This window comes from Bemisia tabaci, chromosome 9, assembly GCF_918797505.1.
Source record: "Bemisia tabaci chromosome 9, PGI_BMITA_v3".
In the NCBI taxonomy this organism is placed as follows: domain Eukaryota; kingdom Metazoa; phylum Arthropoda; class Insecta; order Hemiptera; family Aleyrodidae; genus Bemisia; species Bemisia tabaci.
Genome location: NC_092801.1, coordinates 14,420,134 through 14,445,217, shown reverse-complemented (window position 1 = coordinate 14,445,217; position 25,084 = coordinate 14,420,134). Strand labels below are relative to the sequence as shown.

The 25,084-nt window shown below is 40.1% G+C and overlaps 1 protein-coding gene across 2 annotated transcripts in view; it reads right to left on the bottom strand.

Moving 5' to 3' along the window:
* The window catches only part of LOC109038206 (uncharacterized), a 119,372-nt gene that overhangs the window by 50,139 nt on the left and 44,149 nt on the right, over nucleotides 1–25,084 (bottom strand). The window contains exon 1 of one of the 2 annotated variants that reach the window (XM_019053190.2): nucleotides 23,194–23,829. The exons of the other annotated variant lie outside the window; for it this stretch is intronic. Coding sequence (XP_018908735.2) covers nucleotides 23,194–23,211 — 18 coding nt within the window. The 5' untranslated portion in view covers nucleotides 23,212–23,829. Of the gene's footprint in view, nucleotides 1–23,193; nucleotides 23,830–25,084 lie in introns of those variants that run through there. 2 annotated transcript variants of the gene reach the window in all.

Here is a 25,084-nt window from a genome sequence, read left to right as displayed (position 1 = left end):
ATCACTGGTAAAAAAAAACCTCTTGGTTCAAGAGTGCAGTTTCTTGTCGCCGGATTTAAGAGTCTGGACTCTTGCTTCAAGCGGATTTTGAATTGAATCAATGCAAAATCCGCTTGAAACAAGAGTTCGAGACTCTTAAATCCGGGGACAAGAAACTGCACTCTTAAGTCAATGCACCGCGGCATTGGTCCAAGAGGTTTTTTTTACCGGTAATTGATATCAACAAGGACCACATCGGTTGACTGACCATTTTACCGGTAAAAGTAAGAGTCACCGCTCAAGGGCGTCAGTGAGCTCACAAGCTACATTGCCTAGCCTCAGTAATGACCCATAACGTTCACTTTTACTCGATAGGTCGACGATTCTTCGAACGGTGCTTTTCAATTTTGCGGCTTATTTCGTATGCGAGACGCGACTCCAGCCGACTGGTTCCGCGTGCGTCGTCATTGTTACTACTGTTGAGACGCCCTGGATGACAGGAAAAAGTGAATCAGCGCACCCATGCCACCGCGTTTGAAGAAACATCATATCAACAGTCAAATGTTGCCAAATTTCCTCTCACAAAATGATTATTTTAGAAGAAAGTTATGAATATTTTTCCTGAAATTTTCTGATACTTTTGATCAAATATGAGCAAAATTATTTTTAAAAAAATCGGGAGGATAGTATTCACAAATTTTCCGTGAATTAGTGATTTGTTACGGGAAATTTGGCAACGCCTGGAGGCTCATACGACTTTCTTCCTTTTCACGATAGCATGGCCGAACAAGAATAATCATTACTAGGCCAGCTAACAACTCCAAGTTAACACCTAACTGACCCACTTGAATACAGTATGACGTTCTAGGGTGCGGTTTGGGAAAACCACCCTATCGTTATAAAGGTCAAAATTATGACTTTCCTGTATTCTATGTAGAGGTCTGGAAATATTTCGTGGTGGTGGAATGATTTCGAAAAATCACATCCGATATTTTTTATTTCAACAATAACAATGCAGATTTTGAAATTTCGTAATTCAAACACATCGCACAACAGCTGGTTTGATATGATCATGTTAACAAGATGACGGAAGGAAGGCTGCCAAAAAGATATTTGATTGGCTTTCTCCACTAAGCCTACTAACTGGACGAATTCGTACCAAACGAAACTATAGACGAGTGGAAAATATATGGGCTTGCTCGTTGAAGCTGCGTAAGAAACAGTGCTAAAAAGGGCGATTCCCTTTTGAAAAAATAGAAAAGCGGAATTTTAGGTACATTCTGTCAAATGGAACTATGTGCCCACTGAATGCGGCACTCATGAGCCATGGGCATGTGACAATGGCGTTGTGGACAGGGCTCATGCGTTAATGACACCCGCGCGTAGCCGCGGTGGCGGCTTATCGTCGCTGCTGACGTCACTGGCGTTTTATAATTCCCACCCATACTTACGGCTCTCTACTAACGAGCACACCCCTCCTGTCCCATCTGTCTTTGGTTCCGTTTGGCAGAAATGCGCCCAACTTAACCTAACCGATTGTGAGCATAGAGCACATAGAGTCGTAATGTAAATGGGAGAGCTGGCGCCATGTTCTGCTCGACGAGTTCCGAGCCCGGTGTGCGCCGAGTTTTGGTCACTTCTTCGATACTTGTTCGATCAAAAATGGCGGTGTGGAATACGTGGTGATTCCTATCTTCTTTGTTTACGTCGAATGGCAGGGTACCCGTGTATCGCGAACAATCGATTATGTATCGAAAAAGTGACCCGGCGTCACCCAGGAGTCTCGGAATTCGGGACCTGGAAAATGCTTAAAAGTGGCGCCAGCTCTCCCACTTACATTACGACTCTATGTACTCTATGATTGTGAGCCACGCCTTTTACAGTGCGTCTCAGGAGCTAATCGTCGACGAGAAATTCTATTTTTCGATAGTTCTGGCCGATGAGTTTTCTAGAATAGATTCCTCAAGATTCAGACGCAAATGAAAGGAAGAAAGTTGATTAAAAAAATAAAAAAAAGCATCTATCATCACGGCTGTCTCACAAATAATTTCCTTGCGTACCTACCGGAAACAGCGGAGCCCAAGCTGCTAAAAGCTGACTTCCGGTAACTGTGATTAATCCGCGGGCTAATCTGCCGTGCTAAGGAAGAACGACGTAAGAACCTTCAGGCGTTGCCAAATTTCTTCCGATAAAAACCGAAATCACTGAGAAAATTGAGAATATTATTTTCCAAAAATTTCGGAAAATTTCGTACGCAATTAAATCTAAAAGGTCTGAAAATTTCAAAGAAAAATGTGCATGCATGTCGTCAAAAATACATGTTGTGTCAAGGGAAACTTGGCAACTCTCGAATGTCCATATAGCGTTCTTCCTTAGCACGGCAGTAATGATGGTGATTTGATTTGATGATGGACACTCATCCTCCTGAGATTTGCAGCTCCAGCCTTATTTGAGTCGTAAAGTATGTCGTGAGTCCGCAATTTCCGAAACAATAATTTTTAATGCTGCCTACCTTTGACGTTCATGAGCTCTGGTAGGAGGGCTAAGTGCTCATTCGTAACTCCGATCTATTATAGAAAATAATAATTAAAATGCCCGTTGCTCGCGTCTTTAACGGGAAGTTTGAATTCATGCGTGCACTAAAAAACGGTAATTTCTTGGTTAGTAGTTATTTTGAGTAATTTTTTTTGTACAAATCGTGTTCTGCGTGAGATTCTTTTTTTTTTCTTTTTTTGGAAGGAATTTTATTTAAGTATAACATAACTACTACAAGTATTTCCTTGTATATGTATATACATTTGAAAGTAAAACTAAACGAATTGCATTACATTTACGAAGTAACGTTAGATAAAACAATAATTATCTGAAAAAACAGGGATTTCAAAATTCTCGGCCTTTTTTTTTTAGAGGTATTAAAACGTGAAGGTTTTTAGTTTCATTGTTTCACATTTTTCTTTTCGCACTCTCATTCATACCTTACAGACTACTTCCAAAGTAAATCTTGATGGGGGTTCTAAGGTCTCCAACCTTTTTAACCTTTTCACTAAAATTCTAGAGGTTCGTCTAAAATTTTACTAAACTCCATCTAATAGGTTTGCACACTGTTAAAAAAAATTAGCTCAGAGCACGACCTATATAAGGAAGTCGCTCGGAAGTCACTCATCGCTCAGGGCCAATTTCCACGGAGTTGAAAATCTCCGACGTAAGTATGGAAATGCTGAGCTAAAGTAACTCAGGCATAAGGACGGGCTGCGTCGCTGGCGACTGCCCTCCCCTTACCCCTGGCATCCGTCTCATACCCCGATCCGTTTCCCCCCTCTCCTCCCCTCCCTCCCCTCTCCTCTCCTCCCCTCCCTCTCCTCCCTCCCTCTTCTGCCTTTCCCTTCCACCTGTAACTGCAATGTATGTTCTTTTTTTTTGAAAAGATGTGAAGTTGTACTGCAAATCAAATCATGTTTGAGGAACTTTCGGGCCAATATCCCACAAATTCGGAGCCAAAGTGTTTTTTGAGTTGCAAACACGCGACGGAAAATCAATATTTGTCATAGCTGAACAGCTGTCTCCAGTAATTTCGAAAACGCTTTTAGACAAAGAAAAGTTTTATAGATATTAAGTATTTTGTGAACATAAATTCAGTGTAAGCTTAAAAAATAAATATACACGATAACAGAATTCTAACTTTACTGGACGCCACGCCATACCCATATAATCAGGCTTTGATGCCCAAAAGTATCATACGAGCTAAAAAGAATAAATGACAATTTCGTAGAATTATACTGCAAAATTTTATTCAATACACCTGAGGTTTTTCGGCATACAGTGCCATCTCCAGACGCATAACGAACCTTCACCAAGGAAACTACAGATACTTGACAAGGAAGTACAACTAAAAGCAAATAATCCATTAACGGGAGCAACATGATGGTTTTAAATAGGGAATCAGTGGCGTGGCGTGCTTTGCGATATATCGATTGTTATGCCATTTAAACCTATGGAAAAGGATCGATGAACAGGGTGTTCGCAGCGAACACCTTATCAATCGATTCTTTACCATAGGTTTAAATGGCATAACAATCGATTTATCGCAATTCACGCCACGCCACTGTAGGGAATAATCTAAATAAACTACCATGCACATGCAAATCAACAAGCGATAAGGAATGAAGCGATAAAAGAGAAAGAGATACAATTTTGCAGTATAATGGTACGAAATATGTATTTTTCCTCTTAAACCTAGTTTCATAAAACTGCTGCCCTTACCGGCGTTTTCAAAATTCCTGGAGGTAGGCTATTCTACTAGGACGAATTTTTATTTTCCGTCGTGTTAGGAACTCAGCGAACACTTTGGTATGGGATCCATTGGGTATTATCCTGGAAAGCCTTCAAACAAAATTTAATTTGCTGTACACCTTCACGAGTCGCAACTAATCACTGTTCACGCAAAAGCCACTGGCTGGAGACTGACGCCGTCGCAGTCGTGAATTCCAGAATAAGATTGTAACGGTCAATGCGCGTTGATGATGCGCAGAAAATTATAGCTCTGTTTCCTCTTAAGTATCTTAAATCTGAGTGGAAAGTATCTCTCCCGAGCATATAGCTGTCTTTCCTGGAGTGACACATGCTACAAGGAGCTTCCCATGCCAGAGCGAGCTATCTAACTCACCGCAAAATTTTTTCACTCGATGCTCCAGGCAGGATAGCTCCATAATATTTCACTCAGGCCACTCAGGCCAGAATAATTTTTAACAGTGCAGCCTCTTCATTACCATGTTTTTCTAGTCGACATTCGTATCTTCTCGTTGTCTAAGCAATCACTTGTGTAACCGTAGGCACCTCCAATTCTCTCCTTATGTCTTCGTAAGCGTGAGATTGCGATGAGAAAATCTGCATCAGGATGCTTAATTGCGCACCTTGTCTATTGACCTACTGCCACTAACGAGACATGTTCACGTCTGATTAACAGAGCTTTCCGACGTCACTATCAGCGGGCTGATTGTTGAAATTGATGGACAGAACGATAGACAAAGAAGACATAGGGAGCACAGAGCTATCCTCTTGGTTGAAATGGGTGGGATGTTACAGAATACAGAATTTTTCAAAGGGTGATATCTCAGTTAATATTGAGCATAGCAAGTTGCTATTTGGACTGATCTTATTATCTTAAGCTGATTGACAAGGATCAAGCATAGAAACAAGGTTATCAGACTCATGGCTTAGGCGGAACTACGGATACCCGGATTTTTGGCTGACGCAGCTCTTCACAGGACATGGAGTTTTTGGAACCTACTTATTTAGATTTAAGAAAACCGATTCGGAAAACTGTAAATTTTGTATTATAGAGCGAGACACGCCGGAACACACCTTTTTCTCATGCTCCCGATTCATTAATAAGAAACGCTTATTAGACTTAGAACTTGACACCACTCTTACCCCTTCAAACTTCCAAACAACCATTTTAAAATGTCCCAAAAACTGGAACCTAATTCAAAAATACGCAAAAGACATCCTAACAACAAAGTCCCCTCTTTACCAGAATCAACCTTTGATCAACACCCAACCCCCACCCCCAGCCGAAGATATACCAGATGGTAATTCTGGCATGTCTCGCGAAGTAAACTCTTGACCGTATTTCCTAAACTTATACTATTATCTTATTAACTATCTCCTTACTTTACTTGTCTCTTTTATTAGCATACACATTATGTTATCACTATATATAACTTATATCTATCATCACCTAAGCAAATTAGTAATAAGATACACACATTACAATTTCTGTAAATATGTACTTACTGAATAAAATTTCGCTTGACAAAAAAAAAAAAAAAAAAGAAAAAAAAAGAAAAAAAAAAAAGAAACAAGGTTATGTGACCGGTGCAGCTGACGCATTAATGTGCGTCACAAAGTATGATGTAATTCTTAAACTTCGTTTATTTTGAAATCACGGAAATCTCAATTAAGTCCTTCATCAGTGTCAACGTGCATAATCGGATAAACCGGAGGAATGCATTCCACTTCGACTTCCACCGCGTCCCAGATTCGAAACAAGGAGGAAAAGCATGGAATCCAGGTTATTGCGGCTTGATACCGTGATTTTCGGGTGCTTTTTTCCACGCCGTATTCCGGTTCGCCCGAATTATCCAACAGTTCCGGGGGCCAAATCCGAGGTGGGTACATTGACTTTGCGGTCTCGCATTACGCGCTGCGTCGCGACGACAACGCGACGCTTTGCCGGTACACTCCGCGGGATCGAACTCAAACCACTGGCTGTACGTAATCGATGCGAGAACTTCGACGCGATCTTTTGTTCCGCCAGAAACGAAATTTCGGCACTGTGTTGCCGATTAGGCGAATGAGAAAGACCATGGTGCGCATAAAAGATTCACTGGAAAAAAAAGACACATTGGATGTAGGGTCCAGACTCTAAAAAATATCGACAAGAAAAAGTAATCTTGATTCAATCAGATTTAAGCTTAAATCAAAAGGAAATCCGCTCAAATTAAGAGGCTTGGTTCTTGATTTAAGCTTAAATCTGATTGAATCAAGAGTACTTTTTCTTGTCGATGTTTTTAAAAGTCTGAACTCTAGATCCATTGGGTTTTTTTTTTTCCAGTGTAGAGCGCATGAAAGATTGTACCGCAAGATAAGGTACGATTTCAAATGAATCAGTAAGAACGGAAAATCACCAACTCGAAAAAATGGAACTAATCAAGACGCACACAAAACTGCACGGTAGGCGAAGAAGTCAGTCTATAGGAAAAAGAGTTTTGGTGCCGAAAGACGAATACTCAAGGACATTTTTAGGGTCCAAATTGGTACAGATGCCGCGGTAAATATTCAAACCACTATTCCCAAATGCAAGTAGATAAAATTGCATATCTATCAAATGAAGGATAACACGACATTTTTCCGCTGATTCAGAGACTTTAACGCAAAGGTAGAAAAGTTGAACGGACGAAACGCGTGATTAGATTATTTGGACTTCTAATGCGGTAAAATTGCAAATCCTCAAAAATCGAGTAGAGCTCGGTCTGTCTTCTGCTTATGACTCAGAGACTTAAACGCGGAAGTAGAAAAGTTGGATAGATTGAAACTCCTGATACAACTATTTCGACCTCTCAGGCGTTGTTTCAGCAAAAACTGTATTCTGTCATCATACTTCTACTTTTAGAGCTTTACTTTTAAGTAAAATAGCATCCCTTTCTGCAAAATATCTAAACTAATAATGGACCTATTGCAAACTTCCAGCAAAACTAGAGCAAAGCTATAGAACAAAAATAAGAGTGGTATTTAGTCGGACTTGGCTCGAAATTCACGATGAGCGCATCGAGAATATCTGGAATACACTCCTAACTTCTCAATCTGCGTAAGAATCATGCGGTTTTATAAGCTTTCCGCCTCACATTGGGTAGCGCTCTAGTGGGCAAGATTTGGATGGAACGACTCCTCCAGTGGCGTGGCGTGCTTTGCGATGTATCGATTGATATACTATTTAAACCTATGGAAAACATCGATAAACAGGGTGTTCGCAGCGAACACCTTAATAATAATCAATTCTTTACCATAGGTTTAAATGGCATAACAATCTATACATAGCAATTCACACCACGCCACTGGACTCCTCTTACGAAATCTTCACCTGTGTGGAAGTCCCGCTTTTGAAGCGGAAAGCTTAAAAATTGCTATGGAGATCGTGAAGTTAGTAGTGTATTTTATACATTCCCAATTCACGCATCGTTATTTTCGAGCCATGTTCGACAAAAAAACCACTTCTATTTTCGCTCTTGCTTTGCTAGAAGTTTGCAACAGGTTTAATTTAAGGGTCGGCATCTTGTAAAAAGGGATGCTAGTTTATTCAAAAGTAGATCTCTAATAGTAATAAAAGTATAAAAACAGAATACACTTTTTGCTGAAACAACGCCTTGGAAGTCGAAATAGTTGCATCGCGTGCTTCGCCCCTTCCAACTTTTCTACCTCCGCGTTGAAGTCTCTGAGTCAGCAAAAAAGAAACCGAGTTCTACTTCATTTCCGAGGGTTTGCAATTGCACCTCCTTGGAAGTCCAAATAGTCTTCGTTCGTCCAACTTTTCTACCTCCGCGTTGAAGTCTCTGAGTATGCGAAACAGAAACCGAGTTCTACTTCATTTCTGAAGGTTTGCAATTGCACCTCCTTAGAAGTCCAAATAGTCCTCGTTCGTCCAATTTTTCTACATTTGCGTCAAAGTCTCTGAATCAGCGGAAAAAAACAAGTTATCTTTCATCTTGTGGACCCTTTGTTTTTTGTATGCCCAAAACGCGCACTGGAAACGAAAACACATTGTATCTAGAGTTCAGACTCTTGAAAACATTGACAAAAAAAGGACTCTTGATTCAATCAGATTTAAGCTTAAATCAAAAGGAAATCCGCTCAAATTAAGAGGCCTAGTTCTTGATTTACGCTAGATTCTGATAGAATCAATAGTATTTTTTCTTGTCGATGTTTTTAAGAGTCTGGACTCTAGATCCAATGTGTTTTTTTTCCAGTGAATAGGTTTGAAGGGTGTCTACTAAAACAGGCCGGTCACGAATCAGTACTTTTACAGTACTTTTTCAGTACATAACCAAGAAATTCAGTACCTCCTCAACAGAAAAATTCAGTACTTTTTCAGGACCGCCATTGGAAGAAATTTGAACACTTTCAAAAATTTGAATTTCTCGCTTAAATTGCGACAAAAATGACGGAGAATGAAACAATTCCGGACCTTTTCACGGAATTTCCGCAGTAGTATTTTTTCTTGTCGATGTTCTTAAGAGTCTGGACTCTAGATCCAATGTGTTTTTTTCCAGTGCGCTATCATGAAAATGTGGGCTGGCGAGACGGCAACGTTGGGTTTGTCTGATGAGCGGTGAGAACCCCCGTCGGAATTTCGGGAGGGCTCATTCGGTCACGAAGAAAGACGCGGCCGACAAAAGCTTTTACACGGAGACTCGCCGAGAGCCCGCAATAAAACTCACGCGGCGCGCCCGCCTCATCATTACACGCATGCATGCTGTTTTCCGCGCATCCTTCCCCAAACGCCCCGTCGCTATACCGCCGTGACGGCAGAACCCCGTATGAGCCTTCAGACGTTGCCACATCTCCACAAAAATAACACTGGAAAAAAACACATTGGATCTAGAGTCCAGACTCTTGAAAATACTGACAAGAAAAAGGACTCTTGATTGAATCAGATTTAAGCTTAAATCAAAAGGAAATCCGCTCAAATTAAGAGGCTTGGTTCCTGATTTAAGCTTAAATCTGATTGAATCATGAGTATTTTTTCTTGCCGATGTTTTTAAGAGTCTAGATCCAATGAGTTTTTTTTTTTTTTTTTTTTTTTTCCCAGGGTAGAAAAGTTGAACGAACGAAGACTATTTGAACTTCCAAGGAGGTGCAATTGCAAACCCTCAGAAATGGAGTAGAACACGGTTTCTTTTTCGTTGACTCAGAGACTTTAACGCGGAGGTAGAACAGTTGGAAGGGGCGAAGCACGCGATGCAACTATTTCGACTTCCAAGGTGTTGTTTCAGCAAAAACTGTATTCTGTTTTTATACTTTCACTTTTAGAGATTTACTTTTGAGTAAACTAGTATATTAAACTAAAATATTTTTATCAGTGTAATGCGTTTGTATTAGAGAAGCGCTCATCTCTTTCCTATGTGGGCGCGTTTTTCAGTCCCCGAAGAAGATGAGCAACGTATTTAGCAAAATTTGGCAACCCTAAAATATTCATGCGGCGTTATTCCTTAGCGAGGCAGTATACACGCTCTTTCAACGAGCCCAGCTCACCGCATGCTCCTGCGTCTGCTAATAAGAGGCGTAAATTTTTCAGAAAATTTTCGCAACTGACTGTGAGCTCGCGAAACTGCACCCAAATTTCAACTTCCGCGAAAGGCCGTTGTTTGTGTTAGCGGTATCGTGAGTTGAGGATCGCGCAATGTTTGCAAACTTTCTGTTTAACACCGGCTGTCATGGTGGGATAACACGTTCGTGCACGGTTTTTGGGCGTAAAGCTGAGAGTCTTCACGCGGAGAAAAATTGGAGTACATTTTGCAATAAGAGACCGTAGTGGCTGTGCAAAATATGGTCCATTCATCTCTGATTGGCATTCCATCCGAAATAAAATTTTAAAATCAAAATTGAATTCCTCATCACCATCACCATATTGGCATAATTCGAGGTAAAAATGTCGTTTTTGAACCAACATAAAATGTTTAAAACTGAACCCAAGAACGGAGAGCACTACTGCACTGAAAAAAAAAAATCGTAGAATTTACCATTCCTTCATGCTGTATTTCACACAGCGTTAGTTCAGAGTCAATTCTGCCAGAAGAAAGGTAAACGTTACTATGTACTGGTACAACCATTCCTCTGGCAAAATCGACTTGAAGATGTTTACCATTCCTTCACGCTGTGTGAAACACAGCATGGAGGAATGGTAAATTCTACCAATCTTCTTTTTTCAAAGTGTCAGTGGTTGATCTCTAATATCTATGGTCATTGAAAAATGATCTGATCAGCGCGTTAAAGAAATCACACATACAGACTGATCTAAAAGTCCTGCACTGCCTCTGTAGCCCCTAAGGTTCTTGTCAATTTTTTAGGGTAGTTCCCGAAACAATTTTTTTTTCAGAGGGGGCAAGAGGTTCCAACAATAATTTTTTCTGACTTAGAAGCATTCACAACGTATCGAGTCTCTATCTCAATTTACTCCAAAGTTACAAAGGTGACGACTGGTATTCTGATGGTTTGGGACTTTTGAATCAACCTGTATACATCAACCAAAATGCTTCGAACACGGATAACGGCTTAATGGGCATAAATCCAATCGATCCTTTTTTCCCCGAGTCCAACTCAATTTCTCATCCAACCTGTTAACGCTCCGTGTTGTGTATACTTTCTTCAAGCGATTAGTTTCTACCTACTCTCAGATTATTGCTAAGATTGCTATAGGGCTCATTTTTCATTTACCTGGGTGTCCAAAGAAGGTGTGAAAAAGGCTGAGAAGCGAAGAAAGGGCAGAGGCAAAAAACGAACGAAAAAAATATCATCGCCAAACAAAAATAGCATCAATAGAAATGTGATACCTTATTTATCAACCGGTCCCTATCGATGTTTTTTTTTATTTGGGAGCCTTGTATCTCTCTAAACCCAATAAAAAATCTTAATCGATTAGCGACAAAGAGTGTTCCGTCGGAATACGAATTTTGTATCAGATCGTCGATTAAATGAGTCAGTGGGCCACGGCGCAGGTAGCGCTGTTAACCGACAGGTAGAAAATAAACCTGTTCACCCATTTATTACGGGAGGGCCGTTCGTTGATGGAAAGGGAAAGCACTCGAATCTAGCCTTGAGATTCTTCGTTCTGTCTCGGAGTATTTTGATGGGCTCTCTACCCTCTTCTTGTCCTCATATTCCCAAACTTTTTTTTTAAATCAGGAGAGTAAAAAGTCTCTCCTATCAGACTGCCCTTCATCGCTGACTTTAGAACAACTTTACACCAAAACATACATTTCAAAATGTGGAAAACAAAGGGAATGTGAAAGCAGCCCGAAACGGAAATGACAATCGAAAACACAGGAAAAAGCGGAAACAAGGCTAAAATTTATATGTGTATTAATAATATGTGTGTATGTGTGTAATAATATGTGTATTTTAGCCTTGTTTCCGCTTTTTCCTGTGTTTTCGATCGTCATTTCAAAATATTTGGGATATCCTCTTATTTCCCTCGTGTGGTAACATTGTGATCTCAGGCTGTTACATAACTAAAGAAATATTTTAAAGGATCATTTCTGCACAGGATCATTTCATGATTTTTTCTGTCGTGTTGAGGAAAAATGCCCCAAGAGCCCTCAGTCGTTACCACATTTTCTTCGATGAAATACTCGTTTTGCAAAAACTTGATTGCATTTTTCAGAGTTTGTACAGAATTGTATTCGCACTTCAACTTAAGTTGTTTGGAAATTTCAAAAAAAAAAATGTTCATAATTCTAGTTAAAAATGAATGATTTACAAGAAAGGAATTCTCTTTCATCCGAGAGCTCATACGACATTTCTTTGTTCCCCTCATACGAAATAACGCAACTACATTTCAATGTTGCCATATTTTTTCTCAAATTGCATTTTTTTTCTCAAATTGCAGTTTTTTCATTCAAATTTTGGGCATTATTAACTGGACATGTCACTGATTTTTCTGATGCTTTCATGCAAAAACCAGAAAATGTTTGGATAAAAATTGTACAGGTACGCGATTGTAGAAATTTGAGTAGCTTGGGTCGATTTTGCGAAATGCCAATGGAGTTACGTTCTTTCGACCGGGAAAATGCGATTTTTCTAATTTTGCTTCTCGCATGACAGTATTCTGACGTGCTAAAGAAGAACGTAACACGAGCCTTCAAACGTTGCCAAATTTTCCCTCATATTTACGCATTTTCGCGGAAATTTATGAGAGCTTTTTGCTTCAAATTTGTCAGAGGATATTGTTCGTAATATAACTAAAGTATCTGAAAGTTTTAAGGAAGTATATTCAAAGCTTTCCTCAAAATTGAGTTTTTAATGGAGAAAATTTGGTAGCATTCGAATACGTTCATCAGGCGCTCCGAGTCAATAGGAGAGGTCGAACACAATTAGGAGACTTTGAAGGCTTATAACTCTGTTTATACAAAACTTTAAGGCTCTCAAAGTGGTTCCATTGGTTTCCTCGTGCAAGTTTCTTTCAAAAGCACCCCTTGAAATTTAAAATGCAACGAAATAAAATTGCGTTTAGTAAAAATGTCTTGTCCGACCTCTCTGATTGACTCGATCCAACTGTGCGGCAGTAAGAACTGGACTGCATTTTGCAATTTGGACCTATAAATTCTGGCTCTTCTGGAAAAACACTTATGTGCACAGGGAAACTAATGGCACATGCGTTGTTTTTAAATCGGGCTAGAATCTATAGGTCCAAATTCCAGTCCAACTGAGAGACGCGTTTTTCGCAGGTTCCGCAGTGTTTGCGGAGTCCAAGCAAAGATCGTGGTAAGCGGAACGAGCAGTGGTATCTCTCCGAGTTAGACTCGATGGTGGATGTGGTCGCGATGGTAAAATGATGGTAGCCGTGGTTCATTTGACGTTAAGTCGAGCGAAAAATTGGCTTGTTTGTTTTTGGCACCTTCTCCGACCGCATGGCCGCTAATGTATTCCCTATTACTCGTCGCGCACGGATGGAGAAAGGCGTCTATCCGCACTCAGTAGTTGCCAAATTTACAAAATAAACCCCCGATTCTTTAAGTATTCTATCGTGCTAAGGAAGAACGCCGTATGAGCCTTCAAGCGTTGCCAAATTTCTTGTAGTAAATCGCAAATTTTCGGGAAAATGTGTACATAATTTTCCTCCAATTTATCAAGTAAGTTTGTTCGCGATTTCACCTAAAGTTCCCGCAGATTTCAAGCAAAAATATTCATAGCTTGCTTCAAAAATGAACATTTAATGGAGGGAAATTCGGCGACTCTCGAATGTTCATACGGCGTTTTTCCTCAGCACGGCAGTATTTTGTGGTGATTTGCATGAACCTACGTGTATTTTAAAGCAGATTTGATAACAAGGTTAAGAGACACAGCAGTCTCCTCTGCTTTCTGTTCAGTTTTCTTGTGGGCTGATTATTGGGATTGATAGATAAAGCGATAGACAAAAGAGGGGGGGGGGCGGAGTGATGGACTTACTGTAGCTAGAGTCTTGTATCGATTGCTGTTCGTTCGTCTATTACGTACCTACCTCCTTTGTCCATTGTAACCACCCGCTTCCGATAATACTGTTGTGCTAAGAAAAAACGCCGTATGAACATTCGAAAATTGCCAAATTTTCTAGGATAAAACACGTATTTTTGAGTGAAGTTATTCATATTTTTCTTTGAACTTTGTAGGTATTTCAGATCAAATCGCAAACAAAATCGTCTGGAAAATCTGAAGACAAATGTTTACAATTTTCCCAGGAAATTCGTTTCTTCTTGAATGAAACCTAGTGGCGCCTAAAGGCTCATACGACGTTCTTCCTTGGTATGACAAAAAAGGATCTCTCCATATAACTTTTGTCTTCTTCGTCTATAGCTTTGTTTATCAATTTCGATAATCGGCCGGCTCAGTGGTGAGGCGTGAATGATTGACTATCGATATCTCCCCATTTGAAACTATTGTATAAAAGAATCGATCATTTGCGAACACCCTGTTAATCGATCCTTTTTCATAGGCTTACATGGCAGATTAATCGATGTATTGTAAAACACGCCACGCCACTGGGTCATGCTGGCATATTTCGTCGTTTCTTAAACAAGAGAACGTAACTACAATGGCAACGTGGAAACGTCCTTTTTCCTAATCCCGCGTTGAAGTCCTTTTGAATGCGAGGGTTCTCGACAGAATTATTGATCATTCAGGCTATGCGAAACTTTGCCACAACTCACATTCGTATGGTTTATTTTGTGTTGAAAATGTTGGAAATTTTGATAAATCACTTTACTTCTCCTTTCCCGTTTAGACGTTTTAAGCTATTAAAATTCCGACTCAGAAGCCTCCAACTGTACAAATTTACACAATCAAATTATACCTACCATGGCTATGGCAGCGTGGTCAAATCATGATTAGATTATTACATATAACTTTAATTAATAAAAGAATGATAAAAATTAATGATTAATTAGGAAGATTGTAAAGCTATTTAATTTTCCATCAAAAACAGAAGAGGCGGGATGAGATCTACGACTGCCAACACAAAAAGTGCTGTAATGGTGATTTTGGGTAGTTCTCACGGTGGTAGAGAAGAATTGCGAGGAAGCATAGAGTCACGCCATTCATTACAACTTTCCCATCACAAAATGATGTCGGCATTGAGAACGAGAGAGGAACTTGGAAAGGTAGATTAGTTTGACGGCGTTAACAAGTTCATGAAATTTTCCGAAGTGTTTCGCGTTAGATAAATACGAATTTCTTTAGAGGATATTCAAGGTGACTCGTTTCTTTTGAGACACCCTGTAGAGTATGATACGGGCTCAAAGCCTCGCAATCATACGGTCATGAAGCAATGTTAAAAGTTGATTTACTCGCTAATATCTTCATTCCATCAAATTTTAAGCTACGATAATTTTCGCGAAGTCTTTTATTGGCTAGACGACACGAGTGAGTGCGTTTTAATCGTGATAACACAAATATAGTCACTGTTGCGCATAATATTCCAAAAAGTGGTACAGAGCTCATAAAACAAGCAAGTAAAAACAGAACAATGAGTGCGCGAGCTTCCTGTGAACAGCATTCTATCCCATTTTAGGTGCTTGTAGCCTGATTAGCATAGTGGTTAGCGCAGCTGCCTGATTTTATCCGAAAGAAAGCTGCCGTGCTTTCTCTTTACCGATGATTCTAGAGCGAACGTTGAAATTTTTCCCAGATCCCGTCCTCTTTATCCCGGACGATGGATAAAATGCCAAATTTAACAAAAGCAACGGTGGATTTCAGCTAGTGGGATAAAATATGGGAAAGAAGTGTAACTGCTTGCTCAAAACTTTCAATCATAATATTTTCTCTCAATGTTTGGTTTTTTGCGTAGAAGCATAGGCGGTTCTACGGGGATGCCAATGGTTGCCGGGCACCCCCAAGCAAAAATTAAGTGTGGTTATCGGAACCGTGCGAAAGAGGCTTTTGGGCAAGTAAAAACGTCGAGAAAAATCGTTTCATAAAGCGCAAAAATTTGCAATATTTTTAATTCGTGAATTTTTGAAATCTGCAGGTGTCCAGTATTCAGTGATCATGGGCAAGGGATGATGGGAAGAGGGGGGATGGGAGGAGGGGGGATGGGAGGAGGGGGGGATGGGAGGAGGGGGGGGTGGGAGGAGGGGGGATGGGAGGAGGGGGGATGGGAGGAGGGGGGTGGGAGGAGGGGGATGGGAGGAGAAGGGATGAGAGGAGGGGGGATCTCGTCGAAAGTTGACTTCTGGTAAATTATGAGGTTGATATGACTTGAAAAATGAATATTGATAGCCGTGTTTTACAAACATTCTACTGTTTTTTTATGGTAAGTTTGTAGTTTTGATGGAAAGTTTTGCTAAAAATGTTTTACATTGAATTTAGAGGTATTTAAGTAGAAAGGAAGGAGAGAAAAAGAAAAAGGAGGGTAGGAAAGGGATGAAACTTGAGGGCCGAAATTTAGGCCTCCCCTGAGCGACCATTTCCCTTCGGGGCCGGTCTACGACATTTTTTACCTCTGGGCACCCCCAAGCATGGAGGTCTGGAACTGCCAAATTATTTGGCGACTGTCGAATGTTCATAAACGGCGTTTTTTCTTAGCGTTTTAGAATAGATCTATCTGTAAAAATTAAATTACGAATTGACAACATTGTAAAGATTCGCGGAAGGGTGGTGCGAACGACGCCAACGAAGCGGTGCGATAATTTCGGGCACCACGGAGCACGATGGAACGAGTCAATGCGAAAAGTCGAACAAAATGTAGAAACTTTAAAAGCTCATAACTCTGGTAATACCAAGAATTGAGGTTTTAAAAGTGGTTCCAGTGGTTTTCTCGTAAAATTTACTCACGAAAGCACTCCTTAAAAGTTAAAATCTGCAAAACTAAACATAAAAATAATTACAGTCGTCGTCCCGAAAAGTACGTCCGAATTCTCCCATCGTGTCGATCCTCTGTGCGGCGGACGACGGCGAAAAGTGGCTGCGAGGAGTGCGAAGTGACTTAAACAAACGGTCAAATAACCACCTAGAGGCGAGCCGCGGATAAATTCACGACGAGTCGTCCATAAACAAAAGCAAGCAACGCCTCCAGCCCAGACGACAAAATTGCACTCGCAAACGTGGTCTGTTACCGATCTTCGAGACGTGCATGAAACAGACGCTTGATGCACAGCCTGCATGCGCCATTAGTTGCCACGCTGCCGTCTAAAGTAGAGTACCTTTATAGACAGAGTATGGCCATTTCTGTGCCGGTTTTTCATTTGTCGCGAGAAAATAGGCTGACACGGTGATCCTACAGCCGTAAATAAACAAACAAGATGGCTGTTATCAGCAAGCAAGTTTGAGGTTGCCGGCCAGGTTGGCCTAGTGGTTAGCGCGTCTGACTCTAGGTCAATAGGTCCCGGGTTCGAATCCCGGTGGTGGCGACAAATTTTCATGGAACTGACGAGTGGATCTGTAAGCAGAATTCGCTCGGCCTTAATCCGTGAAAATTTGTAAGCCCGAGCATGGATGTCTACCAAACTCCCTGATGTCTTCGGACAATAAATAGTGCCTATAGATGGCTGTAGATTCCTAAAGGAATAGAAGCCACTAAACTCTCAATAAAAAAAAAAAAAAGTTTGAGGTTATGCACATCTTACATCCTCCTGTGATGAAGGCGAAAGGCGATTTAACAGTGTTTTCATAGGTTTTTTCATGTTTTATTCGTAGACATGCTAGTTTAAATTGTTACTGCTGTATAATTGAAATGTTTTTCAAATTTTAGCTTCTTATCAATGTTACGGGGAGTCGCCGTCTTGTTTGTTTATTTACGGCCGCAAGAGCACCATGAAGCCTAGAAACTCTTTGACCAATCAAAAAGCGGCACAGTTTCCCTACAGTAAAAAGATACGAATGGCCATACTCTGTCTATAAAGGTACTATACCTGTCTTCATTAGTTCACTGCAGCAGATAGAAATAGAAACAGAGATAGCATGAGTTCTTTTATCGTATTTTTTTCTAAGATCTGAAGGAGTTGTTGGCTTGTCTCAGTAGTTCCTTATTGGAAAATGTATTCCATCTGGCAACGCGTAAACGGGACCGAATACGGCTCTTTACGCTCATCCGCGGCGTGTGTGTGTGTGTGGGTGCTAATCGCAGTGCAAACAAGTAACAGCAACAGTGACATCAAGAGTAACAGGTAACAGGAACTGGGCGCTCGGAAAAAGAGGATACGCCAATTCCAACTGCATTTTCTCTTTTCGCACCTTCGCGCGGCGTCCGGCGTCGAGCGTCGCGACGCCCGAATAACGAGACGCCTCGCGACAAGGCGCTCAGCGCCGCGACGCCGGCGTCTCGGCTCATTAAACTATGCACAAAATTATGCGACGCCGAACGGACTGCACCCAGCCCGAGCCAGCGGCGAGGAAGCGAGATGTTTGAGAAATGAGAGGTCCGGCTCTGTTTAGTCGGTGGAATTGGTCAGTTACATGAATGAAAGAATTCGGTTTTCATGTATGGCACGTGTAGATTACTGCCGTGCTGAGGAAGAACGCCGTATGAACCTTCAGCCGTTGCCAAATTTCCATTTATAAATCACGAATTTCCTAGTAAAATTGTGAAATTTTATCTACCAATTTTTCTGATAATATTCGCAATGGACCACTCGGCAAGGTACGAATTTCAGTATTCTGCTACATGTTTCGTAACTAAAATTTCACGTAAAACACTATGCGCACAACAAAAATTACCGCAATTAACTCTTTACGAAGATATTTAATGATTCTTGATGCGCGAATTCGAACCACGCGCTCATGAAAACTCAATGCTCTACGTGATCCACATCGCGCGCTAAACGTTATCATGACCGTCTCTGCGATATAAAATTCTGGCATCATCAATCTTGACGCTTTGCTCAGCTATAGCAAATCTCTTATAGTTTGAACAACACATGGTGGGAAATGAACATTGTTCGATTGAGCAGCTTGCTGAAACCGTTCTAGTGCGAGATTTGACCCACGCAGAGCTTTGAGTTTCTTGTGAGCGGGCAGTTCAAATTCTTCGTACCCAATGTGAAATAAAACCGTAATATCTTCGTTAGGAGTTTGTTTCAGTAATTTTCGTTGTGTGAATTATGTTCTACGTGAAATTCTGGTTAAGAAACATGTATCAGATTACTTAAATTCATACCTTGTCTAGTGTTCCATTTCGTTCGTAATTTGATCTACAGCGTCTGGAAGTTTCAATGAAAAATATGCATAACCATCCTCAAAAATAAGTATTTTCTGAGAGTAAATTTGGCAACATTCGAATGTTCATGTGGCGTTTTGCCTTAGCACGGCAGTACAGATGAACCAATAAAAGCGCGACCCAGACATGTCAGTAATCGTTTATAGTGGGCACTCGACGCCCACAAACCGGCTAGACCAAATCGAATGATTAAGAGAAGAGTAAAATATGTAGTAGAGAGTTCTCCATATCTTCATCACGAATAAAACGTGATCCACAAAAAAAAAAGAAAAAAATACGATCAGAAGTAGATCAACTTGAATCGTGGTAAACTTGACAGCTGCGAGATCGTTCCATCCGTGCCTTACCCCTCCCCCTATCTGGGTGAATCTTCGACTATTAGTATTTTCCCATCAGAGACTATATTAAAGAATCGATTTTTAATTTTTCCTCGATAATCGATTCTTTCACAAGGTTTAAATGACTGATCCATCGATCTGTCGCAAAATACGAGCCTCGTTGGAGAATACAGTCCGAAAGCAATTTCCGATTCCACTCGCGTGTTGATGTGATATTTAGCGATCGAAAGTTTTTGTCTTACCTCCGACGCGATGTCGATCCGAAACGAATGACAGGATAATCAAGAGATATCTTCTCGGCGCGGCGTTTTTTTCCGTCCTTGAGTTGAGTGGAAAAAATATAGATGAAATCGGTAAGGCGCGTTTTTTTATTCGATTTTATCGTCACTACTTTTACTGTGATTCGAGGACTTTCGTTCGGGTTTTGGAAGTGTGCACTCTCTGTTCGACGCCAGCTCTGCCGTGCTAAGGAAGGAAGCCGTAAGAACATTCGAGAGCTGCCAAATTTCCCTCGATAAAACATGTATTTCTGAAAACATTCATGTCTATTTTTTTAGGAAATTTTCAGACATTTTAGATTAAATTGCGTACAAAATTGTCTGAAAATTGTAGAAACTAATATTCGTAATTTTCCCGGTAAATTCGGTTTTTATCGAAGGAAACTCGGCAACGTTTGAAGGCTCATACGGCGTTCTTTATTAGCAAGGCAGAGCTCCGCCGTGCTAAGGAAAAACGTCGTATGAGCCTCCAGACTTCGCCAAGTTTGTTTTGATAAAATACGAATTTTCAAGGAAACCTGTGAGTACATGTCTCCTAATCTGTCGGAGGATTTAATTAGCATTTTAATCCACAGTATATTTGAAAATTTCGCGGGAAAATACCCATGCACATCTTCAAAAATAAACGTTTAATGAAAGGAAATTTGGCAGCATCCGGATGTTCTTTGGGCGTTTTTCTTCAACACGACAAGGCTTTGCCCGAGAGTGGTTTTAACTGCATTTTAGACTCGGAGACAAAGACGGATTACTGTCATCTAAAAATCGGGTATCTTCATAGGGTTAATTGCTATGGCGATAATTGCCGCGATGGTCTTTTGATCGGTCTGATGGTAAAAAAAAAGGAAAAGTTTTCGGAATAGAAAAAAGATCTGACTATGGATAAAAATGACCGAACTCTTAGGATACGCAAAATATATCGAATAACATCTCAAAACGTGGCGCAGTGGATCGACTCAATCAGAGAGGTCGGACATGAAATGTTTGACTAAAGCTGCAAATTATGATGTTTATTTCGCCACATTTTACATTCTATGGGAAAAAAACACATTGCCGAAATAGTTGTATCGCGTGTTTCGCCCCTTCCAACTTTTCTACCTCCGCGTTAAAGTCTCTGAGTCAGCGAAAAAGAAACCGAGTTCTACTTCATTTCTGAGGGTTCGCACGGGAAAAAAAAAAAAAAAAAAAAAAAAACACATTGGATCTAGAGTCCAGACTCTTGATAACATTGACAAGAAAAAATACTCTTGATTCAATCAGATTTAATCTTGAATCAAAAGGAAATTCGCTCAAATTAAGAGGCTTAGTTCTTGATTTAAGCTTAAATCTGATTGAACAAAGAGTATTTTTTCAAGTCGATGTTTTTAAGAGTCTGAACTCTAGATCCAATGTGTTTTTTTTTCCAGTGTAGCCCATCATTTTCTTGCCAGGTATAATTAAAGAATGTAAACGTTTTTTATAAATTTAATTAATTAAATAATCTTTAGAGTTTATACCAAAGACGATCTGTTATCAATGGCGAGTTTTATGCGAGAAAAAATACAAAATACTTTAGTGGCGGAAATACAAGGTTTGTATTCCTCCTTTGTATTCCTGAAAGTTTTCGAAAAAAAAAAAAAACACATTGTCGAAATAGAATCGCAAGCTTCGCCCCTTCCAACTTTTCTACCTCCGCGTTAAAGTCTATGGGTCAGCGAAAAAGAAACCGAGTTCTACTTTATTTCTGAGGGTTTGCACTGGAAAAAAAAAAAAAACACACACACACACACATTGGATCTAGAGTCCAGACTCTTGACAACATTGACAAGAAAAAATACTCTTGATTCAATCAGATTTAAGCTTGAATCAAAGAACCAAGCCTCTTAATTTGAGCGGATTTTCTTTTGATTTAAGCTTAAATCTGATTGAATCAAGAGTATTTTTTCTTGTCAATGTTTTCAAGAGTATGGACTCTTGATCCAATGTGTTTTTTTCCCCCAGTGAGGTATAATTAAAGAATGTAAACGTTATTTATAAATTTAATTAATTAAATCATCTTTAGAGTTTATACCAAAGACGATCACCAAAGACGTTATCAATGACGAGTTTTATGCGAGGAAAAATACAAAATACTTTGGTGCCGGAAATACAAGTTTTGTATTCCTTCTTTGTATTCCTGAAAGTTTTGCTCAAGACAAGTGCGGTTAAGGACTAGCCGTTGAGAAAACGTGTCCTAATGGCCTGCATAATACCCAGCTCGTCGACAGAACGATAGCCAAGTTCTTATGCAAGGAGAAAAAAAGACCATCTCATGTTTGCCTGTCAGCGGATTATCATTTCGACGGCGTGGAGCAAAAACACCGCAAGTGCAATGAGCTATTCCGTATGGAACAACTCTTTTAATACGGGCTATTTGAAAGAGGCTGTTCCGCGAGGATCCTTTCGCCGCAGTTACGCGAATTCTGCTCCAATTTGTCCGTTTACACCACCATCTAAAAAGGCGCGGTGGTAATTTTGCACCATTAACTTTAACTACGTTTCGATAAGCCCCCTTGTACCGCACATTTTATTGGCGGAAGGTGCTGTTGAAAGTTTTGCGCGGTCAGGCAGCAACTTTCCACCGTGGTTATGTGAATATTTTATTGGCAATATTATGGCAGATGCATATTATCCAAGTGTCTTTCAATTCATGAAACTCCTCTAAGTTGCAAGTTTCTATGTTTTCACTGGTTTCGAGTTATTCGGTACCAGCAAAGAAATATTTTTAGGCAGATAAGATTCACTGGAAAAAAAAAAAACACATTGGATCTAGAGTCCAGACTCTTAAAAACATCGACAAGAAAAAATACTCTTGATTCAATCAGATCAAAGCAAATCAAGAACCAAGCCTCTTAATTTGAGCGGTTTCCCTTTGATTTAAGCAAAAATCTGATTGAATCAAGAGTCCTTTTTCTTGTCAATGTTTTCAAGAGTCTGGACTCTAGAGCTAATTTGTTTTTTTCTCCAGTGTTATTTAACTTAAAGTGGGGGTCATAAAAGCACGGGAAACAATGATAACCCCGTTTACCGAGATAAAGATCTTGGTCTACATAGGCGATATTTGCAATGAAGCGAGTTTTGTCTAGCTGGGTTGAAAAATCGAATTTTGGTATTTTAAGGAGAAAATATCCTCATCGTCCCTATAAATAATTTTAGAGAGATTTTATTATCATTCGTTAACTTTTTATCGTCTTATTAAAACGGCGTAGCGCGGGATAACACGGTAGACATTATCCTGCAAACTTTATGAGGAAAATGAGATGTATTTATGGGGGGAAAAAACGTGAAGTATGCTGTAAAAGCTCATCATACTCCGGCATGTTTTGCACGAACTCTTCGGGTGCAATTAATTCTCGGTTTCATTTCAAGACATAGAATTAATTGTTGTGATTCCCCTCCTCCTACTAAAATAAAACCCCCGCGGATATTTTAATCATATCCAACCATGAGTTCGCAATTTAACTAAGACCTTTTCATTAAAGGAACGGTAATTTTAGCGGTCGACGATATGGAAAAATAATTAATAAACTCATCATATGAAGGTTAAAAAATTAAGACAAATTTTGGAAGGATTCGAACACCCTAAAACAGGAAAAAAGGAAACAAATATTTCAAAAATATTTACCGTAAAAAGGTACTTCATCGTGTTCAGTTTCTCTCCGGCTTAACAAAGCACATACACTCGTACGCAGATTTTTCACAATCGTGACAAAAACAGAAAAAACTACAAAAGATCGCGCACTCCAATATAACTGGTAACTAAATTTTTGAGCATATCATCATGGACCCACGAGACATTTTTTTACGAGAAAATAACTAAGCCTTTTAAAATGTACACTTATTTACAATCTCACTCACACGAGACCAAATTCCACCCGGGGGGAAAGAAAAATTCCAATCGATAAATTAATAAATTCACACGAATCTTAACCACGCACGCATTGAAATATAGTTTTCGCTTTGATATAATCTCGACTTTTTTTTTTTATTTTCTTGCGATTTTAAAATATCTCACATTTATTTAATTATCCATCGCCGGATGTAGCATGTACATGTAGCACCGTAAAAATCCAAAAACACTGCTCGATTCCGGGACGACCACTCCGATTCGAGATTTGCCAAATCTACAATCCAATGTCTGTAAATTTTACAATCCAATGTCTCCAGTCGTAATCCAATGCGGTAATCCAATCCAGGGAACAGCAACTCGCGACGCGGGCTATCTGGCGCGGCGCATGCGCATGTTTTCTCTCTCACGTCGGGCGCCGTACTGGGGCGCTCTTGGGACCGCTCGGGCTCACTTTCTTCCTGGTCATCTTTGGCCCCGGGTGCCCCCCCCCCCCCCTCCCCGGGTCCCTCCCTCGTCGTGCGAATGCTGCGGGTTTGGATTCCTGACCTGTGCGCGTTGTGCCTTTTTCCCCGTTTCTATATTATCGATCTGCTCGATGATGTCGAGACCCTTTGTGTTCGTTAAATGGGAGGCGTTGATTGTAGTGATGATTGCGTCGAGATGGGCCCCCCGTTGAGCCGAAAATCCTGGAATCCTCTTCAAAATATGATGATCGTAGGTTTATTAAAAAAAAAAAAAAAAAAAAAAAAAAAAAAAAAAAAAAAAAAAAAAAAAAAAAAAACGACTGAGACTATAAGCCCGTCTTCATAGTCGTTCTTTGAACGGATCCTTTCCTTAAGGTGTTTCGATGGACGCCATATTTTGTGTCAGAACGGCATCCGATATATCGCATAGATTGGTTCCATTTTTTCTGCTACTCGTCGAACCTCAAGTTGTGTTCAGCAGTTTAAATTTTAAACTGGAATCTTGCTTGGGATAATCATGATTTGCTCCTGCAAGAACTTCATATTATGAGAGAAAAAAGTCGATGACTTAACAAACTTCAAGACGGGTTCGAATACATACCTGAAAATTTACAGTACTTGAAATACAATAAGCATTCCCTCGAAATTTGTATTTTTAGTAGTGACAAAACGTTATAATCCCTCGCAAGGATCTGTTTCAAAAGTTATAATATACTCGAGGTTTTACCATGGTTGCAGACAGTATCATGAAGTTTATACACTCATACAACTATTGCGACGTCTGAGTAGGTAAAATTGCATATCCACAAAATGAAGGCGAATATGGTCTCTTTTCCGCTGACTCAAGGACTTTAACGCGGGGTAAGAAAAGTTGGATGGGAGAAAGGAGAAGTTTTTTTTTCTGACTGAAACAGTCAAATGCGAAGAACGAGTATAGTTTGGTCGCCACTGGCTAATAAAGTACAATTAAATCATTTGAAATCCAGAGATTTGTAAAACAAGATTAAAATCTTAAGAATTGCCAACAAATCGAATCGATGACGCGAATCCTGGGCTAAATTTCTTCTGTAACTACCTCAATCAAGTCCATAAAAATACGCTAAAGGTCGGCACGAATCATCGGCTTCGGTTGATTTCACTTATCGGCTTTGCAAGCAGCGTTTAAATGGTAATAGGTAAACAGCGCCGAGGCGTGAATGATC